Genomic DNA, 24,185 nt, shown 5'->3' on the forward strand with positions numbered 1-24,185 from the left:
GGTGTTATGTTAGGTGTCTGATTGTTTCTAGCCAGTCATGATTGGTAAATAAACATGAACTGCTGAAGGCGGCAGTCATTAAAGATGTCCCGTGTTAGGATTATTTAATGACTTTGATCTTATTCACCTGTAATGAAAGGTCGTACTCCACTGAAGGATTAGCGGTGACATGAAACAAACAAATAAGTTACATATGCCACATGGGTAATAACCTTCAATTAAACAAAAATCTACCGGCCACGGTGGCGCAGTGGTTAAGCCATCGGACTACAGGCTGGTAGGTACAGGGTTCGCAGCCAGGTACCGGCTCCAACCCAGAGTGAGTTCTTAAGGGCTCAATGGGTAGGTGTAAGGCCACTCTTCTCTCTCACTAACCACTAACCCACTGTCCTGGACAGACAGCCCAGAGAGCTGAGGTGTGTGCCCAGGACAGCGTGCTTCAACCTTAATTGGATATAAGCACGAAAATAAGTTGAAATCAAATCAAACAAAAATCTTATGAAGTCAATGTCAGTGTTTGCGAAATGTATTAATGAATACGTTTGCATGCAAAATACCACCCAAAAATCGTACTGCTTTAACGTTAGAACAGAGAATCGACGTTATTAACAAATCTGAAAAAGGCAATTTAAGTGCGCGAAAGATCGCCGATAATTTTGGTTTAGGACGTTCTCAGATTAATTATATTTTAAAAAGGAAAGCTAATGTTCTGGTCGATTTTGACAATAATGTTTCAGCCGAAAGAAAAAGGCAGAAGAAAGCAACAGGCAATGATGACATAAACAAGCTAGTGTGGGAATGGTTTAAAAATGCGACAGTTGTGATGTTTTAATATATGGGTTCTAATTTTGAACCTGTATATAAGGGTCACCCGTCTATAACGGCCACTTTTGTCAGGTCCCTTGGGTGGCCGTTATATACAGGTTTGACTGTATATATATATATATATATATATATATATATATATATATATATATATCATATATACTGATGGAAAGAAATAAAGGATCACACAGATAGCAACAAGAAATAATGACTGCATCAAAAATCAATTGATATTGTTAGAAGTTGACTGGGAACATATAGGCAGCACATTCAACACTACAGACACCCAAACCCACATTACAACTTGGTATGAAATACAGACATTACTATGCTAGTTGTGAATTAAATTTGGTCTGCAATTCGATGTGTTCCCTTATTTCTTTCCATCAGTATATTATATATTATATATAAACCTCTCAAGACCGGACCTTCTATAAACAGGAATTCCCTCAAAACCATAACGTTTTACAGAGTTCCTTTTTTAAAACCAGTACAGATCTAAACCGGATCCCTCTTTATACCTGAAATGTTTATTGGTCCCATGGGTGTCTGGTTTAGAAGGGTTTCACTGTGTGCGCGTGTGTGTGTGTCTGTGTCTGTGTATGTCTCTGTGTATGTCTGTCTGTCTGTCTCTGTGTCTGTCTGTGCATGTGTTTGTGTGTGTGAGTGTTTGTGCTTGTGTTTGTGTATTTGTGTGTGTGTTAGTGTTTATGTGTATCTATGTGCGTGTATTAGTGTTTATGTGTGTGTGTAATGTGTGTGTGTAATGTGTGTCTAATGCGTGTGCGTGTGTAATGTGTGTGTGTGTGTAATATGTGTGTGTATGTATAATGTGTGTGTGTAATGTGTGCGTGTGTGCCTGCCCCTACACACCTTTTGGCAGCTTCCTACGCCTGTGGTTAAACAAATATAAATGCAGAGAATGGTAACACACAATACCACATTGTTTTAATACTATACCATACCTTAGCCGCTTGACCAAGTTTGTTTGCTACCACTGCATTGGCTATTGTCATCCAGACTGCATCAATTTTACGGATATCCCGGTACACAAGCCACTTTCCAGACAAATGTTTATTATTCCTCGCTATTTCTAAAATAATGAATATGAAAATAATATCAGGTGTGGATTCTGCGGTATGGTGCTGGGGTGTGCACACCACACCGGAATTTCAAACTACCAAGAAATTCCTATATATTAGCCAGGCAAAATATAGCCGGAGTACTCTGATTGTAAGAGAGCTAGACGGACGTTTGGAAGGTTATACGCTCTCATTATACACAGCGTATAACCTACGAAATGAGCGTCTAGCTTTCTTACAGTCAGAGTAAAATGAAGTTTGCGCTACCACACACTCAAAATACAGATATTGATATTGTAAGTTAAAAAAAAAATACAAAGAAAAAAACAAGAATAAAAAAGAAAAAAGAAAGAAAGAATGTCCATATATTTTTGAAGTTTGATAGATCTAGACAGAGGGTGTCAACATATACTAAAGGTTTATATAGATTGGACGCAGCGCGTGCGTGCGGTCTGGCTAAAGGAATCAAAATACATTAGTTTCAGTGAGAGCGATGCGTACGTCTGAAAAACACGAACCACAACCAAGATTTTAATGTGGAATAAATATAAGCAATCAGGTGCAGATTCAGGCAGGGGCCCAAGGGACATCTATATACCTATCGATATAACTTTATTAAAGTTATAAAGTGTAAACATTGGAAAAACAAGTTCATTGTTTTGCCGCCATTTTTTTTTTTTTTTTACACTGGAATCCAAAAATTTGTTACTCTAATACTAATAATATGCAAAACGGTAACCAGTCTTTTATTAGTTTTAAAGGTTGCATGTCACTATTTACAAATACTTTAAATGTGTAAATTATTAATTTAATTTATAAAATATGACATAAATTGCAAAAACGTTTTTTAAAAAGCTCAGGAACACAGTATCATATGAAATAGATAAATTTAACAAAGTACCCAAATTGGAAAATTACTAATAATAGTAATATGGTGTGTGCGTGTTGGAGGGGAAGGGGTAAGCCTTAAACTGCAATACATGTACACTTTATGCTAATAAAGGTTCTTAATTGCTTCTTTTCTCTTTTTGTTTTTTGAGGGGGTGGGTGGGTGGGGGGTGAGTTCAAATTCATAAGTAAATAAATAATGCTGTTAATTGTTGTAATATCTCGGTAACATGGATTATTTTTTATAACTTAGGTGGTTTTAGTGGAAACAATCATTTAAAAAATTTAATAGGAATGGTAACTTTATTCTAAATTGATGAAAATTATTTGCATATTTTTCTAAACAAACCATAAAGCATGCCCAATGAGCCTATCTGTTGTGTAAATTGACAAATTGATTAAACATGATCTCAGTATGAAAAATGCACATTAAAAAGTTAATTATTTTAATTTACTGTTTTTTGGTTTTATCAACAGTTAAAATTGGGCAAATGAATTTTTCACCATGGCCAGTGAATTTTCAAATCCACTAGCCCTATGGCAAGTGAATTTTAAAAATATTCTAGAAACCCTGGGTATATCAAAGGCTGTGTGTTCTATCCTGGCTGTGGGATGGTACATCATAAAAGATACTAATGGAAACATGTAGTGGGTTTCTTTGCTAATACTATACGTCAAAATTACCAAATGTTTGACATCCAATAGTCTATGATTAATATATCAATGTGCTCTAGTGGTGTCGTTAAACAAAGCAAACTTTAAAATTTTACTTTACTTTACTTTATTGCCGTGATCCATATTCTACGTACTTTTGGTGGAAAACAGGGGTAATATATTTAATATTTTCATATACAACTTGATTTGATCATTTGTGTGTTCTACGTACTTTTGACGGGGAACAATGTTGATAATATTATATTTAATATTTTCATATGTAACTTAGGTCTAATAGTTTCTGTGTTCTACGTACTTTAGGCGGTAAACAACGCTGATACTCTACCTTTAATATTTTCATATGTAACTTGATTTGATAGTTTCAGCTTTTCAAATTCCTTTCGACATTTTAGCAGCAGCACCGGTACGTTATCTTCTTCATTTTCTTCTTCGTCATCATCTTCTGTGTCATTTTTTTCACATTTGTCCTTTGAGACATGGATCCACATGTATCCAGGGCTGGATGTTTTACAATTTAGAAAGATATTAAAAAAGAGAATAAAATTGAGGTATTAATCTAACGTGCAAAACTAGTGATGGAACATCCCCCACCTTTCTCTCTCCCTCTCTCTGTCTCCCCCCTCTCTCTGTCTGTCTGTCTGTCTGTCTCTCTCTCTCTCTCTCTCTGTCCGTCTCTCTCAGTCTGTCTCTGTCCGTCTCTCTTTCTCCATCTGTCTCTGTCACTGTCTGTCTCTCTCTCTCTGTCTCTCTGTCTGTCGGTCGGTCTCTCTCTGTCCGTCTCTCTTTCTCTGTATCTCTCAGTCAGTCTCAGTCTGTCTCTCTCTCTCTCCCCCCGTCCGTCTCTCTGTATGTCTCTCTTTCTGTCTGTCTCAGTCTCTCACTTTCTCTGTCTATCTCTCTCAGTCTCTCTGTCTGTATGTCTCTGTCTCTCTCTCTCCATCTGTCTCTGTCCGTCTCTTTCTCTCAGTAGGTCTCTCTCTCTCTCTCTGTATCTCAGTCTGTCTCTCTCTCTCTGTCTGTCTCTCTCACCGTCTCTCTCTGTCTGTCTCTCTCACCGTCTCTCTCTCTGTCTGTCTCTCTCTGTCTGTTTGTCTGCCTCTCTCTGTCCGTCTCTCTCTCAGTCTGTCTTTCTCTGTCTCCATTCGTCTGTCTCTCAGTATGTGTCTCTGTCTGTCTCTCTTTCTCTCTGTCTGTCTCTCTCTCTCTCCATCTGTCTCTCTCACTGTCTCTTTCTCTCAGTCTGTCCGTCTCTCTCTCTCTGTCTCCCCGTCTGTCTTTCTCGGTCTCTGTCTGTCTCTCTGTATGTCTCTCTCTCCATCTGTCTCTCAGTCTGTCTCTTTCTGTCTGTCTGTCTCTCACTTTCTCTGTCACTGTCTGTCTATCTCTCTCAGTCTGTCTGTCTGTCTCTCTCTGTCTATCCGTCTCTCTCTGTTTCTCTGTCTCTGTCTGTGTCTCTCTCTGTCTGTATCTCTGTCCGCCTGTCTCTCCATCTGTCTCTCTCTCAGTCTGTCGTTCTCTGTCTCTCAGTATGTGTCTCTTTCTCAGTCTGTCTCTGTATGTCTCTCTCTCTCTCTGTCTCTCTTTCTCTTAGTAGGTCTCTCTGTCCGTCTCTCTCTCTCTCTGTCTCTATTTCTCTGTCTGTCTCTCTCTCAGTCTGTCTGTCTCACCGTCTCTCTCTCTGTCTGTCTCACTGTCTCTCTCTCTCTCTGCCTGTCTGTCTCTCTCTCTCTGTCAGTCTCTCAGCCTGTCTCTCTCCGTCTGTCTCTCTCCCTCAGTCTCTCTGTCCGTCTCTCTCTCTCTCAGTCTCAGTCTGTCTCTCTCTGTCTTTCTCTCAGTATGTATCTCCGTTTGTCTCTCTCTCTGTATCTGTCTCTCTCTTGGTCTCGGTCTCTCTCTCAGTCTGTCTCTTTCAGTCTCGGTCTCTCTCTGTCTCTCACACTGTCTGTCTCTGTCTGCCTCTCTCAGAGTCAGTCTCCGTCTGTCTCTCCCTCTCTCAGTCTCTTTCTCGGTATGTCTCTCTCTCAGTATGTCTCTCTCTCTCAGTCTTTGTCTGTCTGTCTATCTCTCTCCGTCTCTCTCTGTCTGCCTCTGTCTGTCTGTATCTCTCTCTGTCTGTCTCTCTCTCTGTCTCTGTCTTTCTCTCTCAGTCTCTGTCTGTGTCTCTCTCAATCTCTGTCTGTGTCTTGCTCAGTCTCTCTCTTTCGGTCTCTCTGTCTCTCAGTCTGTCTCTCTCTGTCTGTCTATATATGTATATCTATCTATCTAGTTATCTTATCTATCTGTCTATCTATCGTGTCTGTCGGTCTGTATCGATCTTGTCTGTCTGTATGTCTGTCCGTTTTCCTCTCTCTTGTCCTCTCCCTCTGTGTCTCTCTCCATCTCCCTCTCTATATTTATCTCTGTCTTTATCTGCCTGTCAGTCTGTCTATGTCTCTCCCTCCCTACTATTCCTCCCTCCCTCCCCTTCTCTCTCCTCATACATTGTGTACGGTTTGTGCAAGCAATACATTTTACCTACTGACCCAAATAATGGTTATGTCTCAACGGCTATAACTGTCAGAAATGGGGAAAATTAACTTGATCTGTAACTATTGCATGATAAAGATGTAAATAAAAATTCAGCTCAATACCAGAAGACGACAGAAGAAGCTGGAAACACTAATCAGCCTTTATCCATCACCAGACTGGTATATCAAAGGCCGTGGTATGTACTATCCTGTCTGTGGGATGGTGCATATAAAAAATTCCCCAAATGTTTGACATCCAATAGCCGCGGGGCGGGATTTAGCTCAGTCGGTTGAGTGCTCGCCTGAGGTGCTTGCGTCGCAGGATCGAACCACCTCAGTGGATCCATTCAATTGATTGGGGTTTTCTCGTTCCCTTGCTGCTAATCGAAAAAGAGTATGTCCTCTTTTCACCTGCATGTACATATTAATAATTTAAAGACAAGAAAAAGAAAAACTAATAACAAAAAAGTGACTTACTTAGTTTTAGATGGTTTGTACCTTTCTAGGAAAGTGTCCAAATCATCGTACTTTTCTGGGTCATAATGAATAAAACCTGAAAGGGAGAGTTTTTAAAAAACAAGTAATATATGCTAGCCTCAGGCACTACCAATTGTCACGACGGAGCTGGCCAATTCGCATATATGTCGACTTCTACGACTGTCCAGTTGCTAGTTTGGGCTCTCATAAAAGTCGATTTTCGTAATATACAACTCCTACGACAGATTATTTACCGGCCTCTGTGGTGTCATCGTTAGGCCATCGGTCTACAGGCTGGTAGGTACTGGGTTCGGATCCCAGTTGAGGCATGGGATTTTTAATTCAGATACAGACTCCAAACCCCGAGTGAGTGCTCCGCAAGGCTCAACGGGTAGGTGTAAACCACTTGCACCGACCAGTGATCCATAACTGGTTCAACGAAAGGCCATGGTTTGTGCTATCCTGCCTGTGGGAAACTCAAATAAAAGATCCCTTGCTGCTAATCGGAAAGAGTAGCCCATGAAGTGGCGACAGGAGGTTTCCTCTCAAAATCTGTGTAGTCCTTAACCATGTCTGACGCCATATAACCTTAAATAAAATGTGTTGAGTGCGTCGTTAAAGCATTTTCTTTCTTTCTTTCCTACGACAGATTAATTAGTAATCTGAGCGCCTTCATCATAGGTTGCGAATTGGAAAAACTACAATGCAGCAATCGAGTTGACCAACTTCATTGTGACAGCTGATAGTCTGAGACTAGCATTAATAGTTATTTAAAGGGACTGTCCTGAGTTTCCTGCATTGTAAGATGCTTCTGATTAATAAAATATTTTAACGTCTAAAAATATACATTAAATATATTTTCTTGTTTAGAATATCAGTGTCTACATATAATTATTCAATGTGTTTCTGGTCGTCTTATTATTTGTAAGAAGCTCAAACTGGATTTTGTCTTCAAATAATTTTGAATGTAAAAAAACAAAAAAACCTAAACAATTATTATAGGAAATAAAATGAAATTCAACGTAGTACAAATACTAGAACGATCAGAAACATGTTTAATATACAGCACCGGCCTCGGTGGCACAGTGGTTAAGCCATCAGTCTACAGGCTGGTAGGTACAGGGTTCACAGCCTGGTACGTACCGGCTCCAACCCAGAGCGAGTTCTTAAGGGTTCAATAGGTAGGTGTAAGGCCACTACACCCTCTTCTCATTCACTAACCAACTAACAACTAACACACTGTCCTGGACAGACAACCCAGATAGCTGAGTTGTGTCCAGGACAGCGTGCTTGAACTTTTAATTGGATATAAGTATGAAAATAAGTTGAAATGAATAAATGAATTAATAATATACAGCCACTGATATTTTATCCAATAGCCGATGATTAATATTTTAAAAACTATTTTTAAACTGGGCCACGTAAAGCGCCTAGCGTCAACATCATTGTGGAAGAGGCCTTAACTTAAAAATTTATATTGTAGTTTTGTAAATGGCGAATGTAACAAATCTTTTTCTGGGCATTTTGTTTTGTTTTGTTTAAAAATTCTGTCTGGGAGTAATACATTTTCGACTGTCCTACCCGAATTTTTGGGTATGCATGGCGCTATGGAATTGAATGCAACCACTGTCAACAGGGGGTATGGGGGTCCTCCCCCAGAAAGAAAAAGGGTTAGCTTTAGGAGTAGGAAACTCATACAGTAATGATAAATGTCATTAATTTTGTCAAAAGGTTTACTTAAAAAACAAATCTGCAAAACAATTTGGGTATGGCGCCATACTCGTTTTACCCTCTGGCAGAGACCCTGGTAATAACGGTTCAGTTCTGTTCAGGGTGTTTAACGTGCACACTCAAAGAGCAAGCTGTTATAGCACACGCCTGTCATGGGCGCAAGTTCTGTCTCCTGTAGCCAGTGTAGACCATGGGACGAAATTCGTTACGACCTCTTGGGGATAAGCTGAAAGACGTTTTAACATAAAGCTAATATATATAATGCACATTGTCACCTGAAACGTTGCACATTAATTTTGTTTCCGAGATCAAAGGTCACATATGCTAGCTTTAATTTTTTATTTTACGATGTTGCAGTCTACTGATTTTTTAATGATATGTACCTGCGTTCATGGGTGCGCCTAGCTACGCTCCCGGAAAACCAAGTTAAAATGAAATGTAAAAACTGCTCACCCGCCATATTGTGTCGCTGAAGTCGAGGTCTACTTTAGCTGGATATCATTAGCATATATTATGATGAGCTCACCGGATGTGGAAGACAGCTACAAAGACACACAAGACACCAGATAATATGTGTGATATATGACAGAGTTGATGGATGAATGTGCGTGTGTTTCTTAGCAGATGATGGTTATATCTATTGCTGATGACGCCGATGTTGTTAATTGTAGCCCATTGCAGTCGATTCTAATTGAGCGATACGTAGCTCAGTGGTATGGTGCTTGCATGATGCGCAATCAATCTAGGATCGATTCCCGTCATCAGTGGGCCCATGCATTGGGCTATTTCTCGTTCCAACCAGTGCTCCACAACTGGTGTAGCAAAGGCCGTAGTATGTACTATCCTGTCTCTGGGATGGTGCATATAAAAGATCCCTTGCTGCTAATCGAAAAGAGTAGCCAATGAAGTGGCAAAAGCGGGTTTCCTCTCTTTTTGTTGACTGTATATTGTTTTGTTTTTACATTTATGACAATTTTTATACTTATTTTTGTGGTTTATCCAATTAGGTTTAAGCACGCTGTCCTGGGCACACATCTCCGCCATCTGTGCAGGACAGTGGGTTTGTGGTTAATTGTTAGTGAGAGAGAAGACAGTGTAGTGGCCTTACACCTACCCATTAAAGTTTGTTTTATTTAAAGACGCCTCTAGAGCACATTGATTTTTATCTTATCGGCTATTGGACGTCAAACATATGGTCATTCTGACATATTTCTTTAGAGGAAACCCACTGCCGCCACATAAGCAGCAAGGGGTCTTTTATATGCACTTTCCCACAGCAGGACAGCACACACGACGGCCTTTGATGAACCAGTTGTGGACCACTGGTTGGAACGGAAAATAGCCCAAACTGCAAAGGGGTCTACTGAGAAGGACGAAATTCGTTACGACCTCTTGGGGATAAGCTGAAAGACGTTTTAACATAAAGCTAATATATATAATTATAGAAAAAAACCCCACAATGTTGTCACCTGAAACGTTGCACATTAATTTTGTTTCCGAGATCAAAGGTCACATATGCTAGCTTTAATTTTTTATTTTACGATGTTGCAGTCTACTGATTTTTTAATGATATGTACCTGCGTTCATGGGTGCGCCTAGCTACGCTCCCGGAAAACCAAGTTAAAATGAAATGTAAAAACTGCTCACCCGCCATATTGTGTCGCTGAAGTCGAGGTCTACTTTAGCTGGATATCATTAGCATATATTATGATGAGCTCACCGGATGTGGAAGACAGCTACAAAGACACACAAGACACCAGATAATATGTATGATATATGACAGAGTTGATGGATGAATGTGCGTGTGTTTCTTAGCAGATGATGGTTATATCTATTGCTGATGACGCCGATGTTGTTAATTGTAGCCCATTGCAGTCGATTCTAATTGAGCGATACGTAGCTCAGTGGTACGGTGCTTGCATGATGCGCGATCAATCTAGGATCGATTCCCGTCATCAGTGGGCCCATGCATTGGGCTATTTCTCGTTCCAACCAGTGCTCCACAACTGGTGTAGCAAAGGCCGTAGTATGTACTATCCTGTCTCTGGGATGGTGCATATAAAAGATCCCTTGCTGCTAATCGAAAAGAGTAGCCAATGAAGTGGCAAAAGCGGGTTTCCTCTCTTTTTGTTGACTGTATATTGTTTTGTTTTTACATTTATGACAATTTTTATACTTATTTTTGTGGTTTATCCAATTAGGTTTAAGCACGCTGTCCTGGGCACACATCTCCGCCATCTGTGCAGGACAGTGGGTTTGTGGTTAATTGTTAGTGAGAGAGAAGACAGTGTAGTGGCCTTACACCTACCCATTAAAGTTTGTTTTATTTAAAGACGCCTCTAGAGCACATTGATTTTTATCTTATCGGCTATTGGACGTCAAACATATGGTCATTCTGACATATTTCTTTAGAGGAAACCCGCTGCCGCCACATAAGCAGCAAGGGGTCTTTTATATGCACTTTCCCACAGCAGGACAGCACACACGACGGCCTTTGATGAACCAGTTGTGGACCACTGGTTGGAACGGAAAATAGCCCAAACTGCAAAGGGGTCTACTGAGAAGGATCGACCCGATAACCGATCGCTTCACAGGCGGACACACTACCTTTTGAGCTACATCCCGATCCTCAAACAGAAATATGGTAGAATTTTTCAAATTCAATCTGATTGAAATCAGCTCTACTTATCTAATGGTTATAGAGCTGGTTTTAGTCAGATTTACCAGCCTCGGTGGTGTCGTGGTTAAGCCATCGGAAATAAGGCTAGTAGGTACTGGGTTCACAGCCCGGTACAGGCTCCCACCCAGAGTGAGTTTTAACGACTCAATGGGTAAGTGTAAGACCACTACACACTCTTCTCTCTCACTAACAACAACTAACAAGTAACCTCCTGTCCTGGACAGACAGCCCAGATAGCCGAGGCGAGGCAACATACTCAAATATAAAGGTATGTTCTCAAGAAAAAGAAAGTGCACCAGAAATCAATGACAGATACTGCTGTGCCCATTTAAGATGTGACTGGTGGCTTATTGAACACATGTATAATAATGAACACTTTTCTGATTCATGGTAATCTAAAAGTACACCTGGATATAACATTGGTAGTCTGGCAATTTATCATTATCGACATAGGTTCCTTTTTTATATGCAGACCCTTAAAAAACATTTTAGGGGACGACAGTGTTCGTCTTCAATCTGACATTGTTTTCAGAGATTTACCTTTAAAATAAATGAATGCTGTTGCATGACAAATATTTAAGAGACTGTGGATTAATTGATAAATCCTCAGTGGCTTTGTATTAAATTGAAAGTCTGTGGAAATTCAATTAAAATTAATCAAAATCCACATCATGATATTCACCATGCATTAAAATGCTTTTATCATCACAGCAGTGGACAATGTACTGCTTTTTATAGACTTTTTATAAACTTCATTAATTTTTGTCAGTGGGCAAAATGTAACTTCCATCACACACAATTATGTTATAATTTCCCCAACACTTTTAGTTTATAACTGAATTGTAATTGGTAGTCATCTATAGCCTTGTTACCTTTACTTCTCATTCACCCCCACCCACTCTGCAAATAAATATATTTATTATAGATTTGAAGTTGTTTTTTTCCTTCTGTTTATTCATTATTCATTACCAAACATTAGGTAATTTTCTGTATTATTGCCTTATCAGCTGTTTACTTTATGTCAGCTGAAGCTAGGCGAAATCAACATAACATACTGGGCATTTGAACCTCGCGCAGCTGGGTATGTGGTATATTTAATAAGAAACCACATCAGTAGTATGCAGTGTGACTGTTCATAAATTAGTTATTAATGTGAATACATTCTCTGTATATTATCTAAGGCCTGTACGTATTTCGTGTATATGGCTTGAGTAAATGATATTGGAAATAAATAAAATTATATTATTTTTATCTGTAAATATAAACACGCAATATAGATTGCAATGTGTGACATCTAAAAATCAATGGATATAGGACAAATCAATGAATAAATGTACTTAATTAACAAAATAAAAATTAGGGTGAATCGAAACATGGGGCAAAACGACTGTTGCAGGTACGAATCGACCCTGCTCAAAACGACTCGGTTGAACTGGTAATGGTATAATATGTCCGCCCGGTTTCTCTCTGAATGTAACGCCCCTCACCGTGGAATTGCCCTTGTTATGAATGGATTATGAATACTATTCACTACAGTAGAGGCACAACAATGTAGCATACCTTTTGCAGATTGAATATAATAATTGAAAACAAATTCTAGCAACAGCGGTCTTAAAAATCATAAAAATTAAATGATTTGGCCTAGTTGTTCTGTCACGTGTGAGGTCATGTGACATGCACCAAATATTAATTCATCTTCTTCCATTTTAAGTCAATTTCTACGAGTCATGTGGATATCGGTAATTTTAAGGAATAAACAAAAACGACTTAGTAAAATTAATGGTTTTAAGAGGTTTTAAAGTTTTGCATAAATTTACATACTTAGTTATTTGAAATTTATTGTCAATGAAAATGTTCTAGAACTGTGAAGAAAAATCTCACAAATGAACGACTAGTAAACAACAACAAACCGTGCATGAGAAAACAAAGTGAACGGAGTTGGAAGCATAACCCAGTTAGGGATGTTGACGATAGATGTTTTACTATGTAATGTACATGTAACCGGTTCGGGGTGGTGTGGGTTATGTGGTAGCGTTGCCTTGACCGGATATATTTACTAGTTGGTCAAAGGCTCCACACACCGATCGGCCAGATATTTATACAATAAATAAGCTTTGCATGTCAACAAAGAATTATCTTTGTTGACATTAATAACACACTACTAAAAAGAGCAAGATCAACAAATGATATAAATAACACTAGATTTATTTAAATAAATACATTGTATTCTTCTCTGTGCGACGCAAAGGTGCCCGAGACGAATTTATAACTAAACTGGAGGGGAGATAATTCCTGGGGCAAAATCAAAACGTGACGAATAGACTGATGTGATAAATCAGTAACAAGTCTATCTCGCAATTAACACGGTGTCCAAATATATATTTTGATCACTGTATTAATTATGTCTATTTCTGTTATAGCCAGAAATAGGTTAAATAAAATATATTTTATTGAAATTAATGTTAATTGAAGTTAATTTCCACGCCACAGGACTTCTGAGCACAAAATGGGATTTTGGTGTTTACAGTTTACTATGGGTGTATGGCATGAGGGCGGTTCCAAATAGTTTTCAGTCAAATTAAAGTTTAATTGTTTAAGATATTAATTTAATCAGTGTTTCCCCCAGGATTTTTGTTAAGAGGGTTGGCAAAATAGTTTGACTTTAACTGAGCCCCCAAAGGGTGCGAAAATGCTAGGGGAGTTTGGGGGCATGCTCCCCAGTAATGTTTTTTTTTTAATTTGCAGTTGTTTTTAAATGCATTATGGAATACATGAAGGTGTCATGTACACTTATAGAAGGAGATATTTTAAGATAGATTTTAATAATAATGTTTATTATTATTAAATATTTGCATAATGTCAAAATAATTTGAAAAAGAAGTATAAAAGTATTAGACTAAGCACAAACAGATAATACATATTACTGAATTACTGATTGTAATATATGTATTATCTGTTATCTATTTATCTAAAAGTATAAAACCCAGGTTTTCTAGAATAAAAAAAATAATTCAACTAACCATGGGATTGGTGATTTTAAAAATTAATTATCCATGATTGAATATTCATTAGCCCTACTTCTGTATGTATATCAGGGGTTCTAGAATTAAAATAAAAATTACTTCCCATACTGACCAGTGGATAAAACATTTACTGGACATGATAAAAAATTCACCTGCTAAATTGTAATCACTCAGTGACTAATAAAACAAATAAAAGAAAGTAAATATTTGTTTATATATATCCTGGCGTCATGTTTTCGATACGATAATCGAAAATCTAAAATAAAATGAAAACAACACATTGTAAATTTATGCAATAATACTTTACCTTTGTCAAGTCACATTAGTTAGTGATGAAAAACAGCGATAACATCCTATGAATGCCAAGTTGTCTGCCGGTAAACAAGACGGGAAGTCGTACAGGTGATTCCGCCATATTTTGACAAGTGTCATATGTTTTCGATACTTTCATTGGCTGTATATTTTTGTCCATATTATAGTAGCGTAGGGCCTATACTCCGTGCAATAAGTTACATCAAATTGTACTTTCAGTATTATAAATCGTAAAATATATTTGTAACTTGCCGAAAATAATGAATAATTTTCAGAACAATAAACAGTTTTAAGTGACAACGTATTTACATAATGTTCATTTCACAGATGAATGTTTACTCCTCTTGTTCTATGTGACAAGGGCACCACAATTCGGAGTGTCGCCTTACTACTCTAACAGAGGTACAGAATTTAAGGTGAACCCAATGATTGCATGATGGGTGGGTGCACTGAGCCCAGGACACACAGCAGAGTGAGACACAGTGTCTGAATTCCTCTGGCTGCATACGTTTGCATTTGCAGCACAGGTCATTGGCATCCTCAGGTTCTTCATCGGATGTGTTAGAGTCATTAGCAACATGTCGGTTTGCTTTTGGTCTACTGCTAACTCCTGATGTGCTTGGCATTTGTGAATCTGTAGTGTTGTTAGTAGGTCTTGGTTTTTCTGGGTTTTCTTTTAGGCAAGGGCACTTTCTTTTGCTGCTGTTCTTGGTGTTTTTGAATGTTTTCTAAAATGTCTTCTTCAGTGATGGCCTTCCCACCAACAACGGCACTGAGCACTTTTCTTTTCTTTGTTGGCCTTGCATTTCTTGTAATAACCTCTTCGGCACTTCTGAAGAATCTGTTGCATTGGCTGGGGCTAACATCAGTGGTGCAGCATGACCTTTCCAGATTCTTGTTGTCTTGCTATTTTAGTTGAAGAGAACACTGTTGTTGGGAGAAAATGTTATGGCTTCAGGACACTTCTATTAAAAGGGTATATGCCGGTCTTCCTGAAAGATGCTTGCAGATTGACAGGTGTTACGGCAGAACAGTATGCTTTACAAGCAATCTCACACAGGGAATACCTGTCAATTCCTGAAGTTGCATGTTCCCGCAAATAGGTATACTTCATTCCATTATAAATTGTTTCAAATGGGCCAAAACATCCAACATCCATGGGCTGAAGAACATGGGAAGTGTGAGCAGGCAAAACAAATATTATGATGTTCGTCTCCCGTGCCCACTGAATCAAGGAGATATTTATATGTGACTTGTGGCCATCATACAAAATCAAGATAGGTTGCTCAGATGATGCCGGTGGAGCATATTTAGTAAAATGGTCACTCCAGACCTGTCAACCCTCCCGGATTCCGCGGGAATCTCCCGGTATTTGATCAAATCTCCTTTCCCCTGTGCGGGAGACAGTTTCTCCTGTTAAATGACATTTTTGTAAGCATAAAAAAAAATCGATCCTATTTTGTCAAAATAACAGAAGGGAAGTAACTCTGCCTTTTTTTTCTCATTCGGAAAATGTCGACTACTTTCGGTTTCCGAGAATGTAACAGGCCGAATTGTCCTGACTGTTTAACCTTTGCTGAAGTGAGAATTGTGGGATATTGTTAAAAAAGCACATGGAGTTTATAAAATGACATGTTATTATAATGTTTGTTGTCATCGTAATGGCTACGAAGCGTGTTGCCGCTAATTCAACAGACTGTGTATTGACATTCAGTGTTGCCATATATTAAAAAACAAAACTATCCAATTTAATTCTAATAACACCTCTGAATTGTAAAATGTCTTCCCACTGGATTACATAATGCAACTATGACGAATCTGAACTGCCAGACTCCCGAGTTGACAGCGATACACACGATGCATGTTAAAATCACATGTCACAGCAAGACAACGAAAAGACCAATTAGCTGTATAAACATACTTGTGTCAGTTAATTTTGTATGTTTGTGCGGTAAAATGTTGGTTATAAGGGTACACTTCAAGAAATTATTTTTGTACAATTAAAAAATGTTGTGTTTGACATTGACATAAAGTTACTCACGGAAATGGGTATAATTCCGGTATATTTCACACGATGTCCGTAATGGGGTTTTAGTTATGATTAATGAAAATACAATGTTTATTGCATCATTATAATTTTAAATAAGTACCACGCCACCGTTCCTCATTATAGTAAAAACTGAATATTAATTTATAAGATTTATATAAATTTGTCTTTGGTACTTAGGTACACTAACCACAAATGATAATGTAACGCAACCTGTAAGGCTGTAAGTGTAATACCGTAAATGTACTAATTAAATTTTTTATTTCTTGTTCATGTTCTTAACATTTTTAAATCAAATATATATATTTTTTTAAATCATAATAATATTTAAACTTAAAAAAAAAAAAATATTTAATAATTTATTTATTTTTAATGCCAAGATCTAAGGTTAAGAAGTATATATGACATTATAAAGTATTCATATAACTTATTGTAATAATGTTTTTTTTTAATCTTCCAATTTTGGGTTAAATTGTGTGAATTTAAAAAATCTCCTGCTTTTTTCAACACACACCACCTGCTTTCTCTTGACTAAAGGTTGACAGGTCTGGGTCACTCAAGTACATCTGAAAGATTTCAGAATTCGACCAGCCTGTTTCACTGACTGTCCCTGCAGTGCCTGCTGTACAGCCTGAAAGGAACTCCTGGCGCATTCTTTGTCCCTTAAATACAAAATATGGAGGTATGGCCACCCCAAGAGCATTGCCGCACCCAATAACAGTTCTCGTGTTTGATTTGCCTAATGTCACTGCAACTGGTACTTCAAAACATGAAGAAACAACAGATGGAGGTTTGTGATTTTCAACAATGCCTTTTTCATCGATGTTGTATATTGACTGTGGACTGTTCTTCAGATTGTATTTATTCAGAATGGTTTCCAATTCATTGAAATACGTATTTACGGTTTCCTCAGATGTCGCTTTTGCACGCATTATTTCCAGAGATCTCGGTTTTTGTACTTTCAGTTCAGGCCATCTCTTCATAAAACTGTAAAACCACTGTAAAGATAATTTTTTGTCTTCTTTCCCTTTCTATCCAAACTGCAAAATCAGTAGCAATACCTGTGACCTCCGTACGAGTATAGCCGTAGCCGACAGATGACATGATTTCAATATGCTGGACTAAAGTCTGCTCCTCTTCCTGTGATCAATAACAATGTTTCTGGTCCAGACCTGGTGCATTCAAGCTGAATCTTGCCACTCACACTATCATGAAGTGTTGAATATGGCACTGAAAAGACTGCGGCTGCTTTTTTAATTGGCATTCCTTCACTGCACACCGATTCATATGAATTTTCCAGTGATTCATAAGAGTAATTTGTAATTGGCTTTTGGTCGGTTAATCACAACCTAAAACAAAACAAAAAAAGAAAAGAAATAATTATATATATTTCTTTTCTTCTTTTTTTTTGTATATATATATATAGGGAAACTTCTCTAAACCGAACACCCTTGGGACCGAATAAAATGTTCGGTTTAGAGGGGTGTTCGGTTTACTGAGGTTTTAAGAAACAGCCTTGATAACCATTTTTTAATTTTTACTATTAATATTACCACGGTACAAACGTGTGTTAAATTACATTTATTTATTAATAATTTTAACTTTATCGTCCAGTGACAACTCTACACGACGCCGTTTTGCTGGACGTTCGGACATGTTGACAATCAATATGGAAATGAAATGCTATTGACGTACCTACGAAACATATCGGAAACAGAAGCCGACTTATTTGTCTTTAGAAATAAACAGTGGAACAGAGACAATGAGAATGCAATGAATTAAATTTATGGTTGCTTTGTCGGGTCCTCATGTAAAATAATCAGATATAACCAGCGATAAATTTGTTCGGAAGAGGTAATAATCTCATTCCCAATAAACACAGTGCACATAATTATTCCCGTTACAAACTTAAAGGTGTTAATTGAATGACAAGGCTTAACCGAAATCTAGGTAACAGCTAGAGACTAATTAGAGCATTGTTCGACAAATGCTCAAACACGTCCCGGACACGCTACACCAAGCATGCGCGTACCATCTGGTATAGTTAGTAACACCGCGACTTTGACAACTAATTGGTATGGTCGAGACAGGCGACACCCCTTCAGAGTTGTTAATTATTCTGTCTTCAGAGGTAAAATTTGTATTGAATAAACAAAACGGGACCCGGAAATTCGTTCGGTATTCAGAGTAGAGGGGTTTCCGGTTTTCAGGGGTTTATTTCAGTGGTTAAAGCTGCGTAAAACGCGGGACCATGAAAAAAGTTCGGTGTTGAGGGAATTCCGGTTTACTGAGGGTCCGGTTTAGAGAAGTTTCACTGTATATATATGTATTCAAATTTTGTTTCCCCTGCGTGTGCTGTAACCTCACCGTGGTGCAGGGGTGTAACATTCTCTTTGAGAATGGCCAATACAGCACAAAACTGAAGTTTTGAGTAAAATTCAGTATCCGTAAAATTCTGTGATATTTGTCTTTTTGCAGTTCTTTACACTGTTTTTGTTTACGTCTTGAATTTTTATATTGATGTTGATCATCACTTTATTTATTTGCATAACCATAGTTTGACACCCAATAGCCGATGTATTTTTCGTGCTGGGGTGTCGTTAAACATTCATTCATTCAAATTTTGTTTTTCAATTTTTAAATGTAAATTTTACTACAATGGAATGGTTAAAGTTAAATTTCGTTTTATTTAAAAACAGTGCAAAATAAAATAACAACTAATAACTATTTTATCATACTTACTAATATTTGCATGAATATCTGTTAACTAAATTCTGCTATCTGACGCATTTTATTGATACCAAAATACTGCATTAATAAAAAGTGATAAAATGCACAATGTATATGATATTATAATTAAAACTTACCGTTGGTAGCTTGACTCGAAGCATTTTCAGTCCAGAGAGAAAAAAACTACTTCCTTGTTTACGTTTCGGCTGTCGGTGACTTCAAATCTCGCACGGTCTCGTGATACACGCAGTTACAAATGGAGGATCGAAAACACATGTCGATCGAAATTGTATGACGGTACGATACATGTATGATGTAGGTACATGTTTAAATTTGTATTAATTCATCATATAATGCACTTAAAAATAACTTCTTTCAAGTCTTGCAAATTTAATTATGTAATGTTTAAATATAATTTAAAAAACAACAACAGACCAAACAAAAAAAACATTTGGATATGTGCAACCTTTAAAAAAAAAAACCCTCATCTGACGGGACTGGTCACCGTTTATTTTGTTACGCCTGTACTGCGTTAGAGTAACAACTGTTTGGGTACCAGTCACCTAGTAGTTAAAGGTTGGACTATACCAATTAAAATCCCATTGGTGAGTGTTAAGATATTGGCCTGAAACTACTATACACAACGTATCAACCAAAATATGAACCATAGATATGAATACTACAACACCTCACCCAAAGTAGTGACTGAGTTAAATGGCACCTTTCATGGCTCATTTTCGAGATAACAGGATGTTGTTACAAGCCCCGTCAATTCCGCACAAAATGGTAGTGCTTAGTTTTACAGGCACCCCGTGTATGTTTCAAGCACAAGTGTGCCTGACACACTGGTACTGCACAAAATAAAATTGCATGCATTTATTACCTACATAAAACTGTACTTGATGCAAGCAACCACTGTCACATTTATCACCAATGGCAGGACTCACGGCTTTAACTCCTCCATTAAAAGTACGGGTCACTTCGAACTTTGACCCAGCCGAGATGCTATTTGGTGGAGTACTACCTAAAGGAAAATTATTGCGCCAAAATGACTGCAACATTTTGTTAACTTGGACTTTAATAAAATTACATCTGTAAGTATTAGTTCATAAAAATGAACTCGAATGTAAATGCACATTATACTTACATTCGAGTTTATCTTGATGAACTACTGTAAGTATATTCATTTCAGGGATGGGGCATAGATTAGTGGTGACCATATTATATATATTCATTTATATTATTAGTGAACTGTTCAGTCTGTTGCATGTGAAAGGAAATCGAAAGTAGTGACTTGTAGATCCGTTTTCCTTTTTACATTAATCTCGATTGAGATTCAAAACTTCTACTGAAGTCATTTGAGATTCAAAACTTTTACTGGCGTCGTTTGAATCTCGACGGCGAGTAAATAAATCAGCACTGGAAATTTTACAGGACGGATTCTGACACTAATATCGAACGTTCGTAAAAATCCAAACACCTGTTGTCGGCAAATATATGTTCCTCCAACATTATCGTTTTTTTACATACCTGACAATGTCAAGATTAGTAAATTTCCAAGCTTTTAATCCTTCTAACGTTCAAAGTGACTCCACGTTTTTGTTAAATGGCTGAATATCATCCTATAGGTTGCACAATACCAATTAATTTCCGGCTGGGTCGAAGTTCGAGGTGACTTTTGATAGAGAAGTTAACACCACAAGTCCTGTGACTGGTTATAAATGTGAGTGTGTTGGTTGTAAAAAAAATTAGTTTCATCTGGGCTAAAAATATATGCAATTTTATTTGATGTAGTACCACCGTGTCAAGTAGCCTTGTGCTTGGAACATGTTATGGGGTACCTGTAAAAAAAAGTACTAAAATTGTGTGCGAAACTAGGGGTGTTGCAGAAACACCTGGTTATACCGAAAATGAGCCATGAAAGGTACCATTTTCTGCAGTTAATACTTTGAGGTAGGGGTTGTAGTACTGATATTTATGGGTCACAGTTTGGTTGATATATTGCATATGAATCCAGGATAAAACCCCACTGGAAAAAAACCCACCCAGACATAACCCCACTGGAAAAAAACCCACTCTGACATAACCCCATCAATAAATGAGAAAAATGGACAAAACCCCACTGTGAAATAAAGTTGAAATTTCTGTTTTGGAAGAATAAAATTATAAATAAAATTCACAAAATAGATTATGATAAAGAATAAAGTTTACATTTGTATTTTGATCAGTCAAGTGTTGCACTGATTGCATTGATCTCCATGACAAAGGATTATCTGAACTTTGTGATCAAGAGATTAAGGAGGCCAGGTTTTTCTTCTAAGAGATCAAGGAAAATCATGGATTTAGGGCTTCCCATTGTTGATTGGGTATGTCATAAATTCTACATCAGATGGACCCCTTATAAGGTTGAAGAATACTACGTCAGTATTCATTTCCTGAGAACTGTAAATACAACTATGGAAGTTATCAAGAACAACAAGGGTGGTCTCAAGCTAATTCACGAAGGCTACTTGTATACTAAGAGGTATGCCAGGAAGAATATTCGATGGGAGTGTTCCAGCAGAGCTGCATTTACTTGTGAAGGCGGTGTGACTTCAGACCTGGAGGTAATTATGTTATCATAACTAACTTGTATGTGTGTAGGTAGATAGATATTAATTTGACCACCTTTTCCCCAATACATGTTATATTTATGGTATGCACATGTATATGCTGTTCTTTAAATTTAATATGCAACATTATTATTATTATTATTATTATTATTTTAGCATTGAAATGTATTCAAAATTAGTTACGGGCCGAGATTACCCAAGTCCAGGTAGATTTAAATTAAAGCCTGAATATTTGACTTTGTATCTTTCCAGATAAAGACCATCGTTAGTTTCACACACAACATAGCCATGATCCACAGGATCAGTCTGTAGCAGTGGCAAAGCTGCGTTCAGCCATGAAGGAGCGTGCTGGCACATCACGTGGTACACTTACTCAGCTCCTAGTCGATTCCATCAGTGACACACCTGTAGATGTACGCGCAGAACTCGGTAAACCTGATCACATCAAACGTGCACTGCGTCGAGAACGGGCTAAACATATGCCCAAGAACCCCACTTCGCTCCGTGATCTCATGCTAGATGATGAATGGACCACTTCAAGTGATGGAGACAGATTTCTCATATATGACAACGGTGTGGATTCCTCTGATCGTATGTTAGTGTTCGGGACTGATGACGGATTACGTCACCTTGCCAGTTCTGAGTCATGGTTTATGGATGGAACATTCACTGTTGCTCCACTGTTGTTTACTCAGCTGTATGTGATTCGTGTTCCACTCGGTGAGTCAGCTGTGACGTGTGTGTATGCATTTCTACCAAACAAGCACCAATCCACATATGAGGAACTATTCATATCAATTCAGGATCGCTGCAGCGAGCTAGGATTCCAGGCTGATCCTGTAACTGTCACCCTCGACTTTGAACAAGCTGTGATGAATGCAGTAATAACAACCTTTGGTCCACAAGTCAATGTTCATGGATGCTTCTACCATCTTACGCAGAGCACGTGGAGGAAAATACAGAGTCTCGGCCTTGTTCAACGCTATCGGGAAGAGAAGGATGTTAAGCTTTTCTGTGGTATGCTTGATGGACTGGCATTCCTACCAGTTAATGATGTACCAGAGGGGATGACCTATCTGCGTGACAACACCCCTGATGGGCTGGAACCCTTGCTCGTGTATTTTGACAGCACTTATGTGTCAGGATCTTATCGCCGTATTCAGCCTCCTCAACGATCAGATGGATCTGTACCTCCTCTTCGTATGCGCCGTATTCCCCCTGCGTACGCACCATCCATCTGGAATGTGCACACCATCACATTGAAAGGTGGATCCAGAACCAATAACATATGTGAGGGGTGGAACAATTCCTTTGCGAAACTAGTTGGACATGCCCACCCAACCATCTGGAGAGCCATAGACAGCATTCGGAAGGATCAAACCCAGGCTGCTACTGCACGACTTATGGATGAGCGTGGTGAACGACCTGCAAAACGGGTACGACACCACATAAAGAAGCTGCAGACGAAGCTCCATAACCTCTGCACTGACAGACGGGATGACATCAAGTCCATTTCGGAAGTTCTGAAAGGCATCGGCCACTGTGTGAGGTGGAAGTAGGCTAGATTACACTTGTTTCAATAAAAAATAAATACTGTATATACGATTTTGTTATATATTGAGATATATGAGTGGGGTTATGTCCGAGTGGGTTTTTTTCTGTGTGGGGTTATGTCCGAGTGGGGTTTTTTCCAGTGGGGTTTTATCCAGTGGGGTTTTTTCCGGGTGGGGTTTTGTCCGTTTACCATTGCGAATAGTGTTTTTAAACACAAACGTTAACATGGTCGCCTATGAGATTTGAATTGGTATAGTCCAACCTATAGTCTGTTCTATTGTGTACATTCCACCTTTATTGGCGGTCCATTTTTTCCTCGTGAAATTGTATGTTTTGACTTGCATCTTATATGAGTCACTTTGCATTAATGCTAAACATTAAATACATTTATATAAATAACTGGGGGGGGGGGGGGGGGGGGGGGGGGGTGCGGGGGGGTTGGGGGGTGGTGGGGTGGTGTGTTGGGGTGGGGGGGGGGGGTGGGGGGGGGGGGTGGGGTGGGGGGGGGGGGAAATTAAATATATATGTATATATATTTGAACACAAACTGTCATAACTTTTTTAAAATTGGATAGATTCTAATGAAACTTTCAGGGAAGGTAGTTCATTCAACATGGAGCCTTTTGGTGCAGTTTTCTAACAGTTTTTGTTCGAAGAAGGTTGGTCACGATTAGATGTCGTTTCTGCATGTTTACTTTCTGTTGGATAGCTGATTTTAAATGTTTTTTTAATTTGTCACATGAAGGGCAGTGTAGCTTGGACATTTTAAATGTACTTGCTGGTGGAACATTCTCCATCAAAACGTGGTGACAGAATTTTTCTATCATCGGTACTTGATGATGGATCCTTAACTTCATCTGAATGACTGAATAGTCCACTGGGCAAAGTGCAGGTCAATGAAAACGGCTCGGTGCAAATGGCACTGAATCTGTCAAATTCATTTTTATTGCTTAATTTTCTAAACTTCTTTACTATTCTGTTCACCAACCCTCTTATTTAATTTTTTTTAACACAGGTATAAATAAAGCACATATCCATTTAA

At 38.3% G+C, this 24,185-nt stretch overlaps 2 protein-coding genes across 3 annotated transcripts in view; both read right to left on the bottom strand.

The window, feature by feature from the left end:
- LOC121377598 (UPF0696 protein C11orf68 homolog) overlaps positions 1-20,600 on the bottom strand; it is a 33,110-nt gene extending 12,510 nt beyond the window's left edge. Inside the window, exons 1-6 of one of the 2 annotated variants that reach the window (XM_041505658.1) lie at positions 20,508-20,600; positions 9,833-9,921; positions 8,639-8,727; positions 6,455-6,530; positions 3,796-3,968; positions 1,791-1,918 (exon numbers count right to left, since the gene is read on the bottom strand). In XM_041505658.1, the coding sequence (XP_041361592.1) occupies positions 1,791-1,918; positions 3,796-3,968; positions 6,455-6,530; positions 8,639-8,645 (384 nt within the window). In that variant the 5' untranslated portion in view covers positions 8,646-8,727; positions 9,833-9,921; positions 20,508-20,600. The remainder of the gene's footprint in view (positions 1-1,790; positions 1,919-3,795; positions 3,969-6,454; positions 6,531-8,638; positions 8,728-9,832; positions 9,922-20,507) is intronic. The other variant, XM_041505659.1, reaches the window with a different exon arrangement.
- Positions 15,147-17,587, bottom strand: LOC121377937 (tigger transposable element-derived protein 1-like). The gene is made up of 3 exons (XM_041506031.1): positions 17,365-17,587; positions 16,780-17,278; positions 15,147-15,520 (listed from the first exon to the last, which is right to left on the bottom strand). The coding sequence occupies exons 1-3, from the start codon at positions 17,509-17,511 to the stop codon at positions 15,147-15,149; spliced, it is 1,020 nt and encodes a 339-aa protein (XP_041361965.1). The 5' UTR covers positions 17,512-17,587.
- Positions 20,601-24,185: the final 3,585 nt, after the last annotated feature.

Source organism: Gigantopelta aegis, chromosome 7 (genome assembly GCF_016097555.1).
Source record: "Gigantopelta aegis isolate Gae_Host chromosome 7, Gae_host_genome, whole genome shotgun sequence".
Lineage (NCBI taxonomy): Eukaryota > Metazoa > Mollusca > Gastropoda > Neomphalida > Peltospiridae > Gigantopelta > Gigantopelta aegis.